At 39.1% G+C, this 23795-nt stretch overlaps 1 protein-coding gene across 4 annotated transcripts in view; it reads left to right on the forward strand.

Moving 5' to 3' along the window:
- PAX5 (paired box 5) overlaps positions 1-23795 on the forward strand; it is a 304245-nt gene that overhangs the window by 21461 nt on the left and 258989 nt on the right. For all 4 annotated transcript variants that reach the window (XM_020791379.3, XM_020791381.3, XM_020791380.3 and 1 more), the window contains exons 2-3: positions 6965-7130; positions 12652-12849. In XM_020791379.3, coding sequence (XP_020647038.2) covers positions 6965-7130; positions 12652-12849 — 364 coding nt within the window. The remainder of the gene's footprint in view (positions 1-6964; positions 7131-12651; positions 12850-23795) is intronic.

Below are 23795 nucleotides of genomic sequence, written 5' to 3' on the forward strand. Positions count from 1 at the left end.
CGGCATGTTTGTTTGTTTAATGGGGAGGTGGGGGAAAGGAAGGCAGGCAGGCAGGCAGGCAGGCAGGCAGGCTCTTGCAGCGGAGATGCCTCTGGGCATCGCTAAGAAGACCTAACGGCATTTGACCTGCTCTTCCCAGTAAGCCGGGGAGGATGGAGTGAGCGAGAGAAAGCGTGAAAACCCTCAGTGCACAGGCTCCGCCGTTTAAGGCCGTTCCTCTGTCCAGACTTTCCCCCTTGCAGTTTCGGAAGCAGGAAAAAAAAAGTGGGTGCCGGGGTGGGGTGGGATGCACCCCAGGCAGCAATATTGCAGGTTTACAAGCATCTTGCGTTTTTGTTACGTAACGTTATTTAGGACACGATGCAGCCAAAGTTCTCCCTCTGGAAGTCTTAATTTATTTCAAAGGGAGTTTTTTTTTTTTTTTGGAAAAAAGTATTTAACTCTACGTTCTCTAAGACTTCAGAGCGGTTACCTTGGACTGGATTGTGATTATAACAAATTGCCTATTTTCAACTTGTCTAGTTTGCTAGTGTTCGTATTATTATACATTTTTAAAAATACATTTTTAAAAGCTCAAGAGAAGCTTCTTAACAACACATAGCCTACAGAGTGTCCAACGCCGACTAATTGCTGTTAGAGGAGGGGACTGAAATCTAAGGTAGGAGCAAGAGAGGAGCCTCTGTTCGCTCTTACCCTACGCCCCACGGCTTTCAAATCTGCTTAGTTGTGCAGAACAACCTGTCCCGTGCTATAGGAAAAACAGTGGTTCTGCAGAAGCCTTCGCTGCGCGCTGTATCCATTCTTCTGTTTAACTCGCGGCTTGCTTGTTCTTCTCTTCCAGCGTATTCTCGCTGCTCCAGCCGCCCTTAGTCTTTGTGTGTGTGTCTGCCCCGTGTGTGTCTCTTTCTGTGTTTTACAAAGTTCAGGGTGGCCCTCCTTGATTCCCCACCCCACCTCCAAACTACTCAGACTGCAAATAAGGATGGAAGGGCAAGGCCTTGGGAACGAATAAACATATGTACCGCCATCCAGATTATTTAAGTGGCTTTTAGAAGAATCTGTAAAGTGTTTAGGAAACACTCCCCCTAAGGAAAATAGGAGAGCGCGAGGGCGAGCGAGCGAGAGCATACACAACTAGTAATGCTTCCTTAACAAATGGTTTAGGGGGGAAAAACGTGATCTGTAATTTTTCAAACCTGTGGGTTCATTTCCTTCTCAAAATAATTAAAATTAGACAAATTAGTTGTGATATGGGGAGGCTGAATGAGACAGAAGGTTAAAAGAAGCCTGAAAAGCTAGGTGCTTGTTTAACTTACCGGGTCGTGTGTAATACGTTTGCTTGAGATTTGTTGTGCTTGAGAGAGTTGGAGGAGATTTATCCATTAACACAATGTTATGTGAAATGACATCTTCTCTCATGGTGAGTTAAACGCCGGATTAGATCCAGAGATTTCAAGGAAATATAGGGTAGAACTAATCGCATTTCCCTTATGAACAGCAGCCTTTTAGCCAAGACAGATTTTCTTTTCCAAATAAAAAGTCCATGTGACCTATGTAATCAATCAATCTTTCCACCTGCCCACTTTTCCTCTACAGAACAATTTCATACTACATCATTGCACGCACGCAGGCACACACAGGGCATTACAGATTGTAACATTGCCGAAAAAGAGTATATTGTAATTCGCCCGAAGAGAAAAGGCTACTACTTAAGAGTGGGGCGGAGTGGGGTGACTGTTTTCATCGTTTGAAATTGGCTGGAAATGATTAGCCCCCCCCCCCCCGTACTGTATCAGACTACTGATGTATATACATCGAGAGTCTTGCGATACAGGCTAAATGTGATCATCAAAAGAAATGCCGCCTCCCCGCAAGTCCTGGAGTTCCGTTTGTGCTAATTTGAAAAGAGCGAGAGCGAGAGCGAGAGACCATGTGTGTGGAAACTACCAAGGGACGAGGGGTTTCCTCCATTAACCTAAGTAATGATAAATCGATATCTTCTCCAGGAATTTAAGAAAAAACAAACAGGGACACCACGCCAATCCCTTTCACGGTAGCGTTATTTAAACCAGCGCCGGGGGTGGGGGTGGGGGAAAGAGAGGCATTTGTTTCCCTTTGCTGGCAGGTGGCCTAATTTTCTTTTTAAAAAACCTGTACATTTATATCTCTGTCTTTTCGCCAGAAAACACATTTCGCTTTAGAAGCGGCGCTACAACACCAGACAAACTGACCTCTTCTATTGGAAAAATAAATCCTGGACCTCTCCCCATTCCAACCTCCCCCCTCCACCCCCACCAGCCTAACCCAGTTTTTCTAAACCGGACACAGTCTTTGCTTAGAAATACTGTAAGTCTATCCTACGTTAAGCAGGTTTTTCCTCCCAAGAGCTACAGGATTTACTCCGAAGTAAGGCAACTTTTTTCGAGCTGGAACTGGATTGACAGACTCTTAAAACAGTCTTTAAAAAAAGAAGGGGGGGGGAAGAAAAGAAAACGACCCAAAAGTCTTAATTAAAAGCCACCGAAGTCTTCTGGTTTTAAAAATTATCATTATAAAGCGCAGTTCCAATGCCTGCTTTGTGGTGAAGGGAAAAAAACAACCAACTCAGATAAACAAAAACAAATGCACGTTTTCTCCTGGACCATCGGAAGCCTCGACACATAGAGAAAACCTTAGCCTATCTTATCCCAGTATAGGAGAACGACGGTTCGAGGACAATTAGACCCTTGGCAGCTGGAAGAAAAGCCAGAGAGAAAAAAGACATTTTGCCCTCCACATATCTTGCCCTATAATCTTCCTCTTGGTTTATAAATCATTGGATACATTTTCTGAGCAGGTGAAACGAATGAACAGTCATGTACGAACGGCATGTTTTACATACCCGATTTATTTTATGAGTTAACTAGAACTGACCCAGCTTTTTTGTGATTAGCATGAGAGGGCTGGGCAGGATAGTTGCAGAGATCTTTCAGCTGCCCATATCAGGGGAGATTAAACTAGACAATCATCTCCAGGATCATCATCCATCACCTCTAAGTGGTGTTGGTGGGGAGTCTTCCGTCTTGGCTACCTCTTCCTTTCAGAAAGTTTTACTCTGCTGTCACACTCTGCGGCCACTTGGTCCTGACGCCAATAATTTGTTTACCTTAAAGGTGTGTTTAAAAAAAATCTCAGGTTTTGAAAACTGAAAAGGGGGAAAAATATCCATACACTACAGTTTGGTGTGTTGGTGTTTCTAGGCGACTCATTACATTCTGGCTCACTGAAAATTATGAAGAGTTGTCCAAGATTTCAAGCCAGGCTGCTGTCTTAAGTTTTTCCACCTCTTCCCCTTCACACAATATAGAGACACACCTTATTCTCTCTAGCGGACATTTGTATTTTTGAAAGACTGGAGTGCTGAGAGAATAAATTATTCGATGTTATGCTGAAGAGGGGGTTTATTTTTCATTATATTTTAAAAGTGCGGAGTCAAATTCATCATCGTGGCACCCGACAGACTTCTGAGGACGAATTCCGGACAAGACTTTATATGTGATCAAAATGAGCCCTGAAATGCAAAAAGCAGCACCTTTACACGGGAGGAGACAAGGCCGGAGAACGTTAAAGGCATGGACCTGACAGAATGGTATCCTAGGCAAGAGCTAAAGAGAATGGATATATTTTTCAAAGAACACCACGCGGGCCCTGGGTCTGCCTGATTTATTTATTTTTCAATAAATGCCCACCAAATTGAAACAAATTCTTTTAGATATTTATTTGTTTAATGCATTGGTAATGGGATTCCACCTGATCTGTCTGCGTGCTTCCCTTCCTCAGTAAATAATGTCAGGTTTCCCTTGTTCGTACAGTACTTGGGTAAAAATACCAGCGTTAGGTATCCGAGAGGTTTTTAGGCTTAACGACTATTGGCCCCTTTTCATCCATACCCACTGATCTCTTCTTGCTGGCCTGGAGAGTCTCTCTCTCTCTCTTCGCCCTGAGCTTCTTCCCAGGAAGCAAAGCATACCAGCAGAATCTGCAGAATCCTGTAATAAACACCTGCTTGCCTCACAAATGCACAGGCTAAAAAGTACAAATGCGTGCATGTATAGATATCTCCTCCTGTGATTTTTTTTTTTTTTTGGAGTCGATTTTCCCCCCCCGCTTCTCAAATATTGATGGAGTTCTGGATCGTGGGGGGTGTCAAGTCAGATGTCAGATCCAGTAGGGTGAGAAAACAGGCGCGCGCCTCTGCCCCCCCCCCGCGCGCCCCCTCTCCTCTCTCCCCCCCCCACCCCAAGCTTCTTTGTGGAAGTTTTTCCAAGTGGGAGCTTCGCTATGCTGGCCTCCGGAAGTGTCTGCAAACCGGTGGCCTCTCTATCCGCGGCACATCAGACAAACCCACCTTGCCCTGGAGAGCAAACAAAAGCAATGCCTGCTGGAACTGAACCAAGCTGAACTCTGAGAAAGACTATCTGACCTCCTTGGAGCTCTCCTGTGTTGTTGTTTTGTCCTGGCTGGTCTTTGAAACATGACAAAAGACACGATTTGGACTCTCCCCTTCCTTCCCAAGGCACTTTCTCTCTCTCTCTCCCCCCCCCCCCCTTTTACTTTAAGCCAACGAGCCCTATTAATCTGCAGCTGAAGAATTTCTCTCTTATAATAGAAAAGGCACACATCACGGCTTCCCCACGGATGGATCGTTTTCTTTTTCATTTTGAACTAGTTATTCCCTTTCCGTCCCATAAATTTCTCCAGCCGGGAAGATGAACGGTATAAATCCGAAGCCCCTTTTTTTAACTGCCAACCAGAGACTCCGGAAGGACTCACTCGCTGCTTATCTAGCTCCGCTTCCACACGTTATATTTTGACGTTACAGAGCAACTGCAGGTCCAGCCCCCTGAGGAGAAGAGTTCAGGAACCTGCCCTGGACTCAGTAGGGGAGGGCAGTTTTCCTGAAGTCCGCCCTCCCCTCCCCAGTTAACATGGCGTTGGAATGGGAACTCAGGTCGCTTTTTCTGTTCTCTTGGGATAAAAACCTGGCCTTTGTGGAGGAGAAAAGGGAGGGAGGGGAGGGCCAGACAATAATCTGTCTGGGAAAAGGCTATCAGGATTCTCTGCGTCTGTGTATCTGTGTCCATGTGCGTATGTCCCTCAGCTTTCAAAACAAACAAACAAACAAACAAACAAACAAAAAACCCAAAACCTGGCTCTTGCATGTTTTTCTTTATTTTCTCATCCCCACTTCTCCAAAGTTATGTGCCCAGTTTGGAGAAAGAGATACCCAGATGGCCAGTCCTACAAACCTTTAATGGACTTTTTGCTTATGCTTCAGTTCTGGGCATTGTAGAGCTACTTAAAGCCCATTGACATCTACAGGGTCCTGGTGTAGGAGTAGGGCTGTTTTGGTCCTCTATGAAAATAGTTGAGGTGTTATGTCTGGAAGTACTTGCCTCCAGTGTTAGAATTAAAATATTCTCTGCCCTTAGTGTTCTTCTTCATGCATCAGGATGAGAGAAATTCCTCCTCCTGATTTCAAGTCATGTTCCTCTCCCTTCACTCACCCCATCAATCAACCCTACCTTTGGATAGTAATGTAATGATCACCATCTACTAGCTGTATTTTTGTTGGCTTTTGCTCATATTCATTGAACAGTCCATTAGTGCCAGGTTGGAAGCTGGAACAGGAGACTCCATAAGGGCTCCAGCAGATATATGACTCTCCAAGTGAATTCAGACCCCATTGTTTCTGCTGCAATGTTAAGTGGAGTTTTAAATCAATAGAGAGTATATTGAAATGTAGAGATAATGAATACTTAAAATTTTGGGGTTCAAATTTATATATAGGTGATTCAGTATAGAGACAGTTTGAATTCATTCTGATCTGTTCAAGCCCTCTGTTAATAGAGGGAATATTACTTTTGCTCAGTTATTGCAAGTGCTCTTTTTTAAAAAAAATTGCAATCACTTGTTTCTAGCATCATCACTTTTCTTTTATGAGTAGTTTTCATGATTAACAATTTGAGAATTAATTACATTTTCTGACTTAGTTACATAGGATGCTATTTCATGCTCTTTGATTTTAGCCAGTTAGGTAGTATTCATCCAGCTGGAAACCATTTCACACCAAACAGATGTTTCACCTTGCTAAAAGAAAACAGTAAAAAATGTACATACAGAAAGAATAGTATGCCAAGTCTGGCTGAGCTGGGCATTGTGGAATTTTGATATCTTCAGAAACTGCTATAGATTACATGGAACGTCAGAACTTATTTGTTATACACAGAATACAAATACATGCATATATCTTTACAAATCTTTCTTAGCTAAACTGATTTAGAAAGAAACAAGATTCAAGTGTTCAGCAGATCCTGTAGGGTATTTGAAATATGATGAATCTGGCCTTAATTTTTCTACAAGGAAAATGCTGTGGCCTTCTTTCCTCACAAATTTGAATAAGCACTGTGATCCTAAACACATCTACATGGAGAAAAATCCCCTTGGCATTGATGGCAGTGAAAAAAAGAAGCATGCACACTAAGGATTTTAGCATTTGATCCATCCCTTAAAGAAGATAACCATCATTCATGATTGGTCATTACCGGATGATTTCGGGGCTGGCTTAAAAATAACTTTTGAGAGATGGTTTTACAAATCGGAGGCCTGATTCTCATGCTACGTAATCCTGGGTAATTATTGAAGTAATTAGAGTTACACAAGTGTAAAATTGCTATCAGTGTCAAATTAGATCTCAGTAAATAACATTGTTCCTCCTCCTCTCAGCAAATAAGCCATAGCCATCATTTTAGAAATGCTGAAACTCTTGTCAAGAAGTTGTTCAGTGCTTAGGGGCAGAGATAGAGGATGATTCAGAGCTGGAACAAGACTTCTGTAAAAGCATCCTTCTAAACCGTCACAAAGATGTATCTTTTTTTTTTCTCTCTGCTTGTTTTTGTTTTTTGTTCCCTCCCATATGTTTCAGGACATGGAGGAGTGAACCAGTTAGGGGGTGTTTTTGTGAATGGTCGGCCACTCCCTGATGTCGTCCGCCAAAGGATTGTGGAACTTGCCCATCAAGGTGTCAGACCCTGCGACATTTCCAGGCAACTACGGGTCAGCCATGGCTGTGTCAGCAAAATTCTTGGCAGGTAAAAGGAAATCAGTGAATCTGTTTTACTGATGAAGCAGAAAACACCAGGTGCTTAATTTTTGTTATGCGTGTCTGTTATAAGAAACAGTTCAGGTGGTGATGAGGCAGAATAGTTGGGATGACAAAAATGTCAGGCTAACCCACACATTTGCATTAACGAAAGCGACAAAATGTCTTACATATACATTCCTAAAAGTAAATGCAAAGCATATGTAATTTTAGTGCCACGTATTATGTGCTTCTTACTGACTTAGCTGGAAAATTTACTAGTCATCTGTGGTAGTAGGGAAAAATCACTTTTTTAAATGAAGGGAAGTATGTTTTTGGTTTTGAATAGAGTAATTCTATGCATGTTTACTCAAGCTTTATTATTATTTTTACCTTACTAGGGCTTATTCCAAGGTAAGTGACATAAGATTGCAGCCTGAGAAACATTCTGTGCTAATTTTTATAATAGTTGTTGTAGAGGGACACTCACAGAACAAATTAATCATAGTTTTAAGAACTCTGGAATCAGTCAATGTAAAAACATCTTGGATAGTGACCATAGTGTTTCTTCTGATATGATAAACAATAAAGTATTTACTGTGATAAAACTATATTAAAAGTATAAAATAAGGGATACTATAATAATTAATAATTTAACATTTTGTACTTTAGGTGTAGTCATCTGTTCTGTATAGGGATGCTTTAATCAACCTAGGAAAGGTACATTAGAAATGAAAACAATAATAGAGTATAGACGAAGGTCAAGAAATGGTATGACAGCAGGTGCATCATGTCTGTTAACATCCAGTGCGATATGATGACTCAAGTTTTCTTTTAATTTAGACAAACTGTCCAGATACCTTAAAAAGTGACATACAGGGATACATCACAGTTATCAGATATTTCCTCTTGCAAAAATATGAGTTCTTTAACCAGCTGCTCTGCCTTCTGCCACAGTTAGGCCTCTTACACAGAAACTTTATGCCATGATAGATTTGCTATCTTTTAAGATTGTAAAGGTTCTTTCAGAAGAGCATCCATGTTAGTCTGTTGCAGCAAAACAAAAAGGCCTTTGGTACCTTCAAGTCTAAGACGTTTTATTTGCCCTTCGCTTTCATAGAATGCACTTAATTCTATCCTGTTCCACCTTATGAATTTATTTGGAAACAAATCCTGCTTTGTTCCACAAGATTTCCTTTCAAACAAAAAATTAAATGTTTCCTATGTTACAGTGAACCCCCCCTTCAAAACGTAACAAAAACAACAAATAGAAAAAGCAGGTTACCTATTTAGAGGATTCCAAAGGTATTTGGGACTGAGGGAGAGGAAACAGACAACTCAAGGAAATATGAACATTTTGTTTGAAAGTAAATTCTGCAGGAAAAAAGCAGAATTTCTTTCTGGGTAAATTCATAGGATGAAATAGGATAGAATCACTACATTTGTGCCACAGATTCCACCCCCCCCCCAGCATATAAACATTTTAAATGTTCACTTCTACATCTTCTGGTTGTAAATTCACTTAAAAAAACTACTCACAATTCTTCTTTTAAAACATTAGTAACTAATATTATTCTAAGTGCAATATTAGTTACTAATGTTTTAAAAATGTTTCTTCTGGAGCTGTGTGGTTTTACACTAATTAGAACAGAACTCTGATAGAAAGTAATTTTGGTAAACTGCAATTCCTTTCTATAAGGATACCATTCATTCTTGAACTACACAACGATGAATGCAAAACCTTTCCTATTTATATTAAAAAACAAACCATCTTGCTCTGACTCTTGTTCATCATTGTGGCCTGTGTTCATAAATCTGCTGTACTGCCTTATTCTGTATGCCATTGTGAAATCCTGAGAGTCAATGCCAGGCTTTAGAGAATGCAAACAGATAAAAGTAGACCTGGATCTTTTTTTATTGAACATCTATTTGATATAATTCCAATTTAATGGACTAAATTGAATCAGTCCTTGTTTTATACTGTAATGTGTAGAGAAGAAGACAAGCCACAATCTTAAAAGTTCCTTTATACTGGAAATGTTCAGCTGCTTTTGGGATGAACATTGTTGAGTAAGCAGTCTTGGGAGTACAGCCTTAACCACTACAATGCATTTGATCTTCTAAAAGAAGCTAAATAGAAAACTGAAGGAAACCCCTGTTAGTAGTATTAACACCAGCAGGCAATTAGTGATTCCACCCCCCCCCCCAAATTCAACTTTATTTGTGATCCTATATCAGGCCATTATAATGTTGTATGATTTTTCTGGAATTTGGTGTAATTGCTATTTATTGAATACAACAATGACGTTTTGGACATTTCATACGCACTCGCTCTCTCACACATACACAGACACAGAGCCAACATGAAGATTGCCTAAGAAGGTATCAGTTCCAGGGAATATAATGCACAGGTGATTCATTCACCTACAAGAGGGAATATCTAACAATTTTAATGTATCTGAATAGATTTGTCACAAGATATATTTGCATTACTATGGAGCTAAGAACTGAGTTCCAGAGCTTTGTCATTTAAGTTGTCAACAATAAATTGGAATTTCATAGCTCATTATTTTCATAACTAATAATTACAGTTGGTAAAATGTCCCAGTAATTGGAGTGGTCCCTCTTTTATTCTTTCTCTCTCTGTGTATGCGTGTGTAAAACAATTAAGAGAACTCACATAAAATAAACTTGCTTCTACATTTTTAGAAGGCATATTCCTTAATTCATAACATTTTAAATTAAACCTTGATACAAAATAAAAATGACAACTGTGAATCATGCCAAGCCGCCAACAATAACAAATTGTTTTCATATTCACTTGTTTGTGGCTGAGCTACGACGATGTAGCTCCTGGCACCGATGAATAAGCACACTCCTGTTGATGGGGTCCTCTACTGTCATATAGTATAGATCCCAGGACAAGTCCGAGTGTCATTTGACTACCTTCATCTCTGTTATGGATTAGAGATGAGGGCGTTCCGTTCAAGGTTAGAGATTGTGAGGAAAATAGTTTCTTTGTGATGAAGTTTTATGTTAGGGTGATTGTTCATTGCACAAAGGAAATTATTACTTGTTCCTTGGTCTCATGTGGAAATCTGGAAACTTAATTATTGTGGCATTAGAAGAAAATAAGAACCATGTTATTTATTAGATTGTTCAGCAATTGGGATAATAAGATCCACTTGTTTTGCTAGACTGTTGGACATCCAAAAGGGAGTTTAATGCAGAATCCTGTTTACCTATATTTCTTAGAAATGTGACTGCTCTTTTGAGTTACTCTCAAAATGTAAAGGTCTCAAGGCAGATCCACTCTAAACTTGCTTAGCCTCTGCACTGTTAGCAGAGCTGGATAGAATAAGGCAATGACTTTGATACTGGATGATTTCAACCAGCAAGGTCCTGGTTTAAATCTGACTGCGGTTGTGATTTCATCAGCTTAAAGCAAGCTATTCTTTCTCACTCTATGCCCCTCACACTTCATCTGCAATATGAGAATAATAAAGCTAACCTGTCTCAGAGGGTTATATATTCTTATAAAGAACTTAGCACAACAAGGGATGCGAAGTATGGTGAAAAATCTAGAGCACGATGAATCTATATGAGGAGATCACTCTTTGGGGCTCATAATGCCTGGACTAATAGTAACAATTTTACAACAATCTTTTACTGAGGCACAAAAAGATGTGAAAAGAACATGGAGCACAACAACAAATGTATATTAAAATTGCAAAATTAAACCCTCGCTATAAATATGTTGACTGGTGGCGTTAGCAGTGAAGTACTGAGTTGATATGGACTTACTTAGTCAGCAGGTAAAGGTGCAATAGCTCCATTAGCTTTTTTAGGAATGTAGTGACTTAAATGGAAGTACGTCCACTGAAATTGGCTGGGATTCAGGAGGAGCTGATTAAGTGGTAGAGTCAGTCAATGAAAACATTTGGAATTGTGATCAGCATTGTTTTGTCATATATACACTTATTAATTATTTTATTATATACAGCATATGTATCAAACCCCCTTGTAGTCATGAGGGGGTGTAAAAGGCATGAAGAGAAAGGCAACTCATAAAAAATGTTGATCCCCCCCCTTTTCATCACCATTATTTTTCAAACAATCATGAATTCAACTATAGCTCATTTCTTTAAAATTCACAGGAGCAAAATGAATGCTAGTTGTGAGCAAGCTATATTCCACTGAAATCAACAGCAAAGTACAATTGGTCTAAGGTCTCTAGAATATCCTTTCAGTCTCTCGTCATTCTGATTAACAAAGGTTTTTAGTCCATGACAACATGTGACCCAGAAAAAGAGAGCACCCCTCCAAAATTTTCAGTTAAAAATTGATTATGTAATTTCATGAATGTGATGGACGCTGAAATATAGTTAGAGGCCAAGTCCAAAATTAGTTGTGCCTTCCTAACATGAGGAACAAAACATAAATTCTTCTTACTTTATTGTTACATGGGCGTATGAGCCTTCTGTGTAGGAAAATGATTGACAGCATAGAATTCTAACATTACTAGATATAGAGGTTTTGCTCAGCTAGAACTGTGCTTTATAAGAAAGTATAGAAATAACTGGGTTTTCTGCTGGTTTTTCATTGTGCCACCAACGGGTCCACAGATCCAGATTGTATCTTTTCCAATTTATAATAGCTGGACACTGGTTTCTGTGCCTGTTACCAAATATTCCTCTAATGTATTCATGTTATTGGTGCTTATATAAGAAATGTGCTTGGTACATTCTCTATGTACTTTTGTTAACAATTTGTAATGGCTTAAGGAATGGGCTTTGTTAATAACCAAGCTAGGCTTACTTAGTAGGAAAAAATACCTGCTCGAAAAGTAGAAGAGGTATTATTTCCATTTAGTAGGAAATAATACTTGCTCTAAAAGTAGACGTTATTAAAATATTCTCATGTTGTATTTTACAACTAGAAATGAAAAAATTGTTTTAACTGCACTTATCTTTTCAAAATATTATTTTACCATTTAGTTGCAAAAACATGGCAAGCCTTCAGTCGTTTTTTTTTAAACCACAAGTAATACCAGCGGAAAATAAAAATAAAAATGGTGCTGCCAATTTAATTTCCTTTATTATTATTATTTTTTATTTTGCTAGCACACATTTTCAGTTAATATTTCAACTGTAGGTTGCCCTTTAAACACCAAGCATTTTATTTCTACCGTGAGGGAAAACACACAGATAATAATACATTATTATACATAAAATAATGCTATGTTTTAGAATATATAAAATAATAGCAAATTTTGAAAAAGAAATAGGGCATGAATAGGTGTGATTTCGACAAAAGCATTTTATGTCTTTTTTTATTTGAGGAAAAAATTAAGGACATATTATCATCTCTCCAGTTAAATTTTATGAAACTTAAATTATTTGGCTTGTTTTTCATGATTTGTATTTTACTGCAAGTCCACATTATTAGAGTAAATTGTGATCATAACCACTGAATCTGCATTTCAGTGAACTAACTGTAAATTTGTTTTTCTATCCTGAATTCCACCCTAGATATTATGAGACTGGAAGCATTAAGCCTGGAGTTATTGGGGGGTCAAAACCAAAGGTCGCCACACCGAAAGTAGTAGAAAAAATTGCAGAATATAAACGCCAAAACCCCACCATGTTTGCCTGGGAAATCAGGGACCGACTTTTAGCAGAGAGAGTATGTGATAACGACACAGTGCCCAGCGTTAGCTCAATTAACAGGTAAGGATCTTCTGGACAGTACAAAAGATACATTTGTTATTTTAATCTGAAATGGAGCAGGACTATTTTGGGTTAGACACAAGGCTGTTCATATGTGTACAATTCATTTTTGTGGTCTGGTTTTTACATAATATTGAGTGCATAGAGAACAGTAGAAGGAACCTCTTAGGATCAGCATATGGATAGTTATCCTCACAGCAGAATCAGTCTTTTGTCCTGAATTTCCATCTGTCTATTCTCATAGACTCCAATACTCTCAAATATGACAGCTGGTAGCAAAACTGAAAAATGTATTTGTAATTTAGTGCAGAGTATGGCAAAGCCCAAACGAAGGAATGTGGACTGGGAAACGAGGAAGGCCTAGTCTAGGATGACCAAGTGGTCATGTTTTTGTAGACAGATCTTTTGTCTTTCTTATTGATTTACTGAAAGTGAACTGGACAAACCAGTAATGAATCTGCTACTATAAACAAGTGTGATAAAATTTGCAGTGCAACTGTTATGTTCTCCAATTTATTGACCTGCACAGTGTGTTTATTAAATCGTATGCAGCAGGATGATTAATTGTGCAAAATACTTTGGAAGCCCAGCATACCTGGGAGTCAGATGGTGCACTGTGGAGGTTTTATAATTTGTTTTTCTCCAGTGCATGAACAGCCATCTTATGAATGGGGTGTCAATTACTGCTTTCCTCAAGAAGCAATCACTAACCTAGTGTGAATAATTGTAGTCCACCACATCAAAAGAGAAGTGCATATTTTATGGGAGACTTCAAAGACAATTTGCCTATGACCAGCAAACCATGTACTTCATGGAAGTTCTATCCAAGCTCACATTTTTTTTGCTCCAAGGCGGATGGTTTGCAGATTGCAACTTTTGTCCATCATTATACGAATTGCTGAGGCACAAGCCATATTCATAACAAGAGCTAAGAATGAAGAAGTAAACCATAATTTATGTCTGGAGTCACATTCTGACTCTACCCTTGTCTACCTCACTGTAAATGAAAATACTGCCTTTTATAAACATTGCAGAGGGATACATTCTCAGTGATTCTAAATAGAAATTTGGGACATATGTGGCTCCACCACAGAGCTGTTCCTGAAGATTCCTTTATATGGTACATCTGTTATGCAACTTCCTTTCATATTCTCCCAACAGGATTTTGCATCAAAGTTCATGATATTTTGGTATTTTTCCTTCAGAATAGAAAATATGTCCAAATTTGAAAATCCACAAAAACAAACAAGTAGTGGAATATTAATATATTTCTCTATATTATTGGTTTCATTTTAATGCTTCCAATATATCTAATAATAAAATTTCACTTTTAGTGACAGATAACACAAGAAAGAGTTGCAGAAATTATTGCATGCATCTATTTCAATATATAAATACTATTAGAACCACATCTAAACATTTTGTGAATCACCTGCTGCAATTATCAATTTGCAATATTATTTTAGATATGAAAGTTATATATAAATAGATACTGTATATAATTTTTAAAGGCCAGTGTATAGAAACATGTCAGTTTAACAGCATGTTTTGCTAGATATTTTGCTGCAGAAGTAGTTTCATGCGTAATAGTGATGTGAAGAATGTAAAGTGCATTTAAGTCCCTTTGAACTCAATAGGACAATTAATTTAAAACTAATTTTGCACTGAGAGCAAGTGTTTAGTTGAATTCTGTTTTCTAAACAGAATGAAATCATAGGCGTTAACCAACAGTACTAATGTGGGGGTGACTGCCTGTCATTCACAAATCCAGAGTACTTTAACATGCATTAATATATTCATACGGTTTATATTCCTACTGCTATGTACACTATGGATCTGTGGCTGCACAAATGCTTCCAAAATGTCCAGTTAAATGAAGCTGTACTAGTTTTTCATATTGCATATAGATTTCTGAAAAATATTTGGCTAAAAGTGAGAGTTAAAACAACAGCTTGATCTACAACCCAATTAAGAGAAAGTTCATGGATATATGCCAATTTCAGTCCCACTGAAGTCCATGTGGAAGAGCTGGCAGAAGTTCAAGTATTTCTGGCTCCCTGAACTAGTTTTTTTAAATTATAAAAGTAGGTTTATATCCTATGATGTCCAAAGACTATGGCTACACAATGATACTATAATTAATAGTATTTATGTCACTAGCAATAAGCTGAAATCCTGTTGAGAAGCATCTGCCTGGATAAAGAAAATTATGTCACGAGCAGGGGCAGATTACTGGCGATTAAAGACTTCCTTTCGTGATTTTGGGTTGCACGTTACTTAGCCGCATTGTGTCTAAGCTGTGCACACCCAAAATCACAAAAGGTAGCATTTAATCAACAGCCGTGTGCTGCTGCTGCTGTTATAATTTCTGTTGCACAGATGGAGGTACACAGAAGGATTTTGGGCATAGTGTTACAAAGTATTTATCCTTGATGCTATATATGTTCAGGATTTGGAAGTGATTGGCTATAGACAACACATTACTTGTAATTAGTTCCTTTCCTCAGGAATTAATGATATTAAGGCCTAAATCCAAATCAGAGTTAGACATGTTATCGTCATTAAATTGAAACTCAGCACCTAATTTAGGTCTAAGATTGTAACTTAACAAAGGATAGTGTAATTCTTTTTGTGATATAACTATAACTTTTTAGTTACTTTTATACTCAGGAGGGGAAAATGAGATGAACAGGAGGAGGGTGTGTTTCATTCCACAAGGCAGCACTCTGAGAAATTTAGTGCTTCTTATTTTAAAACACAGCTAAAACATGATTGTTTCAGTTATTACTAAGAAACAGAAAAGTAAAGAAATGCTTTTTAGATTCATATTAGTGATGCTAATGAACTGCTTTTGGAGGGCTTTGCAACTTTAGCTGAAGCAGCAACTAAGTATTTTTAAAAATTAGCTTCCTGGATTACTACCACCCTTAATTGGAGGTATGTTTTACTTATTTCCGTGAGACTGCTTTTTAGAAAATGTTGGACGGACTGGGAATTTGTTTATTCCCTTGTTAGTGCAAAGAAAAAATGTGGCGAGATCTGCTCAGTCTTATCCTATCCCTTGGAAAAGGGATCGGCCTGGATTCTTCTTGGTGGAAGGAAACAAAAAACGTTTACTTAGATTTCGTGGCTTTGTTCTTATATGTATATAGTGGCGCTACATCGCCACATGTCTGTCTTTGGGGAGCAGAAATTGGAGGAGAGAGGAAAGGTGGCTAACAAAAGACGCAGGATGGATGGGACTGTCCCAAAGACTCTAAAGCGGTGATCCCTAACCTTGGGCCTCCAGATGTTCTTGGACTTCAACTCCCAGAAATCCTGGCCAGCAGAGGTGGTGGTGAAGGCTTCTGGGAGTTGTAGTCCAAGAACATCTGGAGGCCCAAGGTTGGGGACCACTGCTCTAAAGCATGAGATGGAAACTCTAAGTTTAGTAGCAGAGGAAGAGCATGCCCCTCACTGACACGCAGTGTTAAGGGGGAGGCATGAAAGATTAGATTTTGCCAGCAAAACGTACATATTAGATTGCTGCCACAACCTTATTTTCTCTGTAACATTTTATTTGATGTCTCCATTGCTATGCCCTTAGTGAGGTTAGTAACAGAATATACAGTACTCTAATTAATAAACCAGTTCCCTGGGCTACTAAATAGTCTTGCTGCCTTTTGGCTTGTCATCATTTTACAGAAGGAGTTTTGATGCATTGATACTTCCCCTTCCTTCCTCTTCCTTCCTCTTTCTCCTCTTTTTATAGAATAGTGTTAAGAAAATACAAATCTTCTCTCCAAGAAGTTTAGCTGCAGAATCACATTTAGATAACCTACAGTCAGGTATTGAAAGGAAATAATAGAAAGGGAGGACTAATGTGAAATATTATTTCTAAGATGATGATTAGTATAAGTATATTAGTATTAGTATTAGTATTAGTATTAGTATTAGTATTAGTATTAGTATTAGTATTAGTATTAGTATTAGTATTAGTATTATTAGTATTAGTAAAAAATCCCCTTCACGGATTGCTGCCTTGTCATGGTGAAGGGGCTTGAGTAATTCAGAGAAGTTATGGGCTATGCTGTGCAGGGACACCCAAGACGGACAGGTCATAGTGGATAGTTCTGACTAAATGCGATCCATCTGGAGCAGGAACTGGCAAGCCACTCCAGTATCTTTGCTAAGAAAATTACATGGACAGAAACAAAAGGTTAAAAGATATGACGCTGGAAGATGAGCTCCTCAGGTCAGAAGGTGTCCAACATGCTACTGAGGGAGAGCGGAGGACAAGTAGCTCCAGAGCTAATTAAGTGTTTGGGTGAAAGCAAAAAGAACGCTCAGCTGTGGAAGCACCTGGAAGTGAAAAGAAAGTCCGATGCTGCAAAGAAAAATACTGCATAGGAACCTGGAATGTAAGATCTATGAACCTTGGTAAGCTGGATGTGGTCAAACAGGAAATGGCAAGAATAAACATTGACATCCTGGGCGTCAGAGAACTAAAATGGATGGGAACGGACAAATTCATTCAGACGATAATCATATCTACTATTGTCGGCAAGAAGCCCGTAGAAGAAATGGAGTAGCCCTCATAGTCAACAAAAGAGTGGAAAAAACTATACTGGGATACAATCTCAAAAATGATAGAATGATTTCAGTACGAATCCAAGGCAGACATTTCAACATCACAGTAATCCAAGTTTATGCACCAACCACTGATGCTGAAGAGACTGAAATTGACCAATTCTATGAAGACATACAACACCTTCTAGAACTGACACCAAAGAAAGACGTTCTTCTCATTATAGGCAACTGGAATGCTTAGGTAGGGAGTCAAGAAATAAAAGGAACAATAGAGCTGATTGTGGCTCTGATCATCAGCTTCTTATAGCAAAATTCAAGCTTAAACTAAAGAAAGTAGGAAAAACCACTGGGCTAGTTAGGCATAATTTAAACCAAATACCTTATGAATACACAGTGGAAGTGAAGAACAGATTTAAGGAACTCAATTTGGTGGACAGAGTGCTTGAAGAACTTTGGATGCAGGCTCATAACACTGTACAGGAGGCAGCAACAAAAACCATCCCAAAGAAAAGGAAAGGCAAGAAAGCAAAGTGGCTGTCCAATGAGGCCTTACAAATAGCAGAGAAGAGAAGGGAAACCAACTGCAAGGGAGATAGGGAAAGTTACAGAAAACGGAATGCAAACTTCCAAAGAATAGCAAGGAGAGACAAGAGGGCCTTCTTAAATGAACAGTGCAAAGATATAGAGGAAAATAATAGAAAGGGAAAAAACCAGAGATCTGTTCAAGAAAATTGGAGCTATTGAAAGAACATTTTGTGCAAAGATGGACATGATAAAGGACCAAAATGGTAGGGACCTAACAGAAGCAGAAGACTTCAAGAAGAGCTGGCAAGAATATACAGAGGAATTATACCAGAAAGATGTGGATGTCCCGGACAACCCAGATAGTGTAGTTGCTGACCTTGAGCCAGACATCCTGGAGAGTGAAATCAAGTGGGCCTTAGAAAGCACTACTAACAACAAAGCCAGTGGAGATGGTGGCATTCCAGTAGAACTATTTAAAATCTTAAAAGATGACTGTTTAAGGTGCTACACTCTATATGCCAGCAAGTTTGGAAAACTCAGCAGTGGCCAGAGGATTGGAACAGATCAGTCTGCATCCCAATCCCAAAGAAGGGCACTGCCAAAGAATGCTCCAACTGCCATACAATTGCACTCATTTAACTTGCTTATTTAACTTATATGCAGAATACATCACGCGAAAGGCTGGACTGGACGAATCCCAAACCACTATTAAGATTGCCAGAAGAAATATCAACAACCTCCGATATGCAGATGATACCACTCTGGTGGCAGAAAGTGAGGAGGAATTAAGGAACCTTGTAATGAGAGTGAAAGAGGAGAGTGCGAAAAATGGTCTGAAGCTCAACATAAAAAAAAAAAAAAGATCATGGCCACTGGTCCCATCACCTCCTGGCAAACAGAAGGGGAAGATATAGAGGCGGTGACAGATTTTTCTTTCTTGGGCTCCATGATCACTGCAGATGGTGACAGCAGCCACGAAATTAAAAGACGCCTGCTTCTTGGGAGGAAAGCGATGACAAACTTAGACAGCATCTTAAAAAGCAGAGAGATCACCTTGCTAACAAAGGTCCGCATAGTCAAAGCTATGATTTTTCCAGTAGTGATATATGGAAGTGAGAGCTGGAGCATAAAGAAGGCTGACTGCCAAAGAATTTGGAGACTGGAGGAGACTCTTGAGAGTCCCCTGGACTGCAAGGAGAGCAAACCTATCCATACTGAAGGAATTCAACCCTGAGTGCTCACTGGAAGGACAGATACTGAAGCTGAGGCTCCAATACTTTGGCCATTTCATGAGAAGACTCCTTAGAAAAGATCCTGATGTTGGGAAAGTGTGAAGGCAAGAGGTGAAGGGGACAACAGAGAATGAGATGGTTGGACAGAGTCATCGAAGCGACCATCATGACTTTGACCAAACTCCGGGAGGCACTGGAAGACAGGAGGGCATGGTGTGCTCTGGTCCATGGGGTCACGAAGAGTTGGACACAACGACTAAACAACAATAACAAAACAAGATGGCAAACAGAGATTTTTCTTTAAAATTAAATTTATATACCCTTTTAGGTAGAGGTTTCCCTTGACAATTTGTCCAGTTGTGTCTGACTCTAGGGGGTGGTGCTCATTTCTGTTTCCAACCCATAGAGCTAGCATTTTGTCCGAAGACAATCTTCTGTAGTCACGTGGCCAGCGCGACTAGACACGGAATGCACCACTGTGGTGGTACCTATTTATCTATTCACATTTTGCATTTTGCATGCTTTCGAACTGCTAGGTTGGCAGGAGCTGGGACAAGCAACGGGGGCTCACTCTGTCACGTGGATTCGATCTTATGACTGCAGGTCTTCTGACCTTGCAGCACAGAGGCTTCTGTGGTTTAACCTGCAGCGTCCCTCATATACCCTTATAGTTACCTACAAGTTCTTATGGTTCATATGGTTCCTTGTACAGGCAGCTTATGAGGAGTGTTTGGTTTCAACAGCAGAATTCTGTCACTGGAGTTCAGGTTGATGAAAGGCAAGGGTTACGGGGGGTGACAGTAAATACACTTTATTTATTTATTTATTTATTTATTTATTTATTTATTTATTTATTTATTTATTTATTTATTTATTCATTCATTCATTCATTCATTCATTCATTCATTCATTCATTCATTTTAAAAATCTCCTTTGTGAAATATTTGGTGAAAGTGTACAATGAATTGTCTACCAGACAGTCTGAAAAAGCAGCAGCGAAAGGCTATAATCTTTGTGCCTTGCCTGGGGTATTCCAGGGATGCGAGGTTCACCTACGCTGAAGATAGAATATTGTGCAAGAAGAAACTTGGGTTTTAACCTGAAGCACCGTTTGCGGTGCTTTGTGACCAGTGGACGCTTCTGTCAGAGGAAGGAGATGGTTTTCAGCAATTTCATTTGTGCAGTCCCTGTCACTGAAAATGACTGTTGCAGAGTGTAGGGGGACATTTCGGGGTGGTGGTGGTGGATTTCACGTGCCAGTACAGGGGGCTTCGATGGAACTCCTCCATCCCTCTCCCTACAAGAGTAGCTTCTGTTGAATCCTTCGGTCAGTGGAAGAGCATCAGGAAGTACTGGCACAAATCTGCATATGCTTTTGTTTAGCTACTTCCTTAGTTTTTAACAGTTATTCCCTGATACCTAAAAGAATCAGCAATTAAGTGAGGGACAAGTAATCCCAAAACTGATTGGTATACAATGCAAGAGGCAGACCTTGGCTAACAAAACTGTATATGTATGTGAAAGGTTTTAACAGAATTTAATATCTCATCTATTATTCACATATACAGAAAGTTTACAAAACTTCGTGAAAGGTAGGGAAATGGACTTTGATAGTTCCTTTAGATCTATAGAAATAAACTGAAGTCACGTTAGCATCCCCTCGTCTACATCTGCACAAATAGGGCAATTCCTGACAACATGTTCGCTCTGGTTTCAAAATACCACTTAAATTATATACACAGTGTGAAAGTTAAAACCTACTGAAATTAATGAAGTTTGCTAAGTAATGTGTCTGGTACTGAGATCTTCAAAGCCAGTTGTTCTTCCCTTTCCATTCATTCCTCTAGGTCAGCTGCTCACAGCAGGGTCTTGATTTGACTCCAATAATTGATAAAAACACAGTGCAGGCTCAGCTGGGTCCCTGCTTACATTCTCTGAAGAGAGAGAATTCCTGAAGTGAGCGGGGAGGAAATGTTTGCAGAATAAGAAGTAAACTTGAATTCAACTCCTGTGAATAAAATGGTTTATAGTTTTGGGATGATAGGGTACAGACAAAAAGACGCTAGGTAAAGATATTGAGGGAAGAATGCATGCTTTTGTTATTACTTCCTGAGCAGCTATAGCTTTCTCATTTCAAGGGAAGGGCAAATTCAAAGACCTTTGAAGAAATAAAGCACCAAATTAAGGTCTATGCCACTTCCACCAAATACACACTTTCCTAGTAAGGGAAATTCTTTGATGTTACGTGGATGCCTAATAAAACCTAATTATACTGATTCACATTCAGTTGGGATCATCATGTTTGCTATCCACAGTTTTAAGGAGTGGTAGTGTAAATATGTGAATAGAAAATGTATGTCTGTAAACAAAAAGTGTTCAGTAGCACGACTCCACATTTAATTGAATGACTTTCCGCACGCAGAGGTCTGTAGGGCCTTGCTTCAAACTTTACCTGTTCTTCGTATGTATTACCAGTCTATCCATGGCAGCCCCCTTGACCTATTATGTAAAGCTTTAATGAATCTGGAAAAGGAGAAAGAAAAAAGAAACCTAGTCAAAGGAAAAAAGAGGACCCCAACAGAGGCTAAAGCGTTTTGAGAACAACGAAAGCTATATTCCATATGGAAGCTTTCGTATTGCTTTTAGTGCTACTCTTACCTATATGGCAACACTTTCTGCTATCACGAAACAAGCAAGAGCGAATTTTTTTGTACAGTATATAAAATGCATTTAAAACCTGAAATATAAAGAGAGCCACTTGTGTGGAGGGCTTCTTTTTAAAATTAGCAGTTCTCCCTGCCTGTCCCATACAAATGTGAGCTTGTTCAAGGATATTTAGTAAGGAGACAATGCATTCTGCATATTCTCAAATTTGATCTCCAAATGACTCAAAATTAGTATTAAAGAGGTAAAACTTTTTAGGACACAGGCCAGGCAAGTCATGACTTAAATCGTGTGTTGTGTGTAAGATTTGGTACCGTCCCTGTTTTCAAACCTGTGGGAGTTGCTAGGAGAAGCACTTTCATCTGTGGTTCCCATGAGCATGCAGTCTCCCATTACCACTCCACAGCCAAATGGAGATCATGTAGGTCATTTGCACACTAAAATGTAGCTGATGAAAAATGAACCTGCTCGCTGGCAGTGGAGCAGGTGCAATCTTCAGAGGTTCCTTCCAACTAGTGTGTGCAAAAAATCCTACCTTACAGTGAGAAGTCACTAGAGATAACTGGGAGTATTAGTAAGTGCAGGCTTCAAAACAGAGGTGGATGAAGATATCAAAACAGTGCCTCATCTTTTGCAATATGAAATTCCCAGCAGTTTTTTCCCCACTTTACATATTTTCTTAGTGAGTTAAAGGAAAAAGGACTTCTGCTCTTCTCCCCCCCTTGCCTCACCCCCAATCTTTTTGCTTCATCTTCTGTCTCTTAGAATTATATACACAGCTGTTGACCATATTTTAACGTATTGGGGAGTAATAATTAAAATCTGTGTAAGTTCCTACCCATGAGAAGGGTGACCACTACCTTTTTGTTTGATTTTCTGATCTCTCCGTGCCTCATGGAAATCAGTCTCTTCCTCATGTGGGTAATTACTTATACAGTACCTATGGATTAGGTGTGAACAGATCAACTAAATGATGCATAATGCGAATGCATAGCATAATTCCTCCTTCTGCCACGTTTCTCCTCTTGGCTTGCCTTCTTACAGTCTTGCCTTCTTTGAGTCTAGGCACAGACTCAATGACCTGTAAAGAAATGCAGTAGTTGAGATCCTTTGGCACTGGATACTTTTTACCTTTACTAACACCATATGGAAACTTCCTGGGGTATATGGGGTATAAAGGCAGAAAAAAAATGTTTTTCAGCTATTAAAAGTCAAAGTACAGAATTGGTCAAATAATGTTTGTTTCTTGAGTACAAACAAAGCACAGCTACGTATGTCACATCAGAATCATTGTTCACTTTACAGATGATAAATTGTGGAAAGCGAAGGCAGATATAGCAATTTGGCATTGTCATTATTTTTCAGTTGCTATTCTGGAATGTTAAAAAAGGAAGTATTTAAAAATTGACAGAGGCATTATTTGTGAGCATTCCAAACATGGAAAACAAACAAACAAAACAAAACCCAAAATTGGATGGTAAGCAGGCAAAAACTGGGAATATGGCCAGACACAGAGGAATTAATCAGCCAAGAAGTTGCCAGCTAATATATTATAATAAATCAGACCTATATACTATACAGTAAATATGTCATTTATTTATCTGCTTTTTGAGGAAATATCACTCCATAGTCAGTGTATCAATCCTGTTTTTTTTAAATCAATGCCAGGATCCACCATAAATGTTGAAGCCTAAAGTGTGTAAATGGGGCAGATTTTATTTCTTGGAGGTGCTGGTGTAAATAAATATTTTAAAACCAGAACTGAGTCCAAATAAATGTATCAATTTAAATAAAATGATAGACACCCTTCATTCACAGTGATTTTATTGTGTAGGACACTTTATATATGCTGTGATCAGCTAATGGAATTGAGTGGAGTGGAAGGACAACAGATAAGAAAGCATTCTGTAGCAATCACAGCTGTTTTGGCTGCTCCAGGACATATTCTGCCAACCT

This window comes from Pogona vitticeps, chromosome 2 (assembly GCF_051106095.1).
Source record: "Pogona vitticeps strain Pit_001003342236 chromosome 2, PviZW2.1, whole genome shotgun sequence".
NCBI classification, from domain to species: domain Eukaryota; kingdom Metazoa; phylum Chordata; class Lepidosauria; order Squamata; family Agamidae; genus Pogona; species Pogona vitticeps.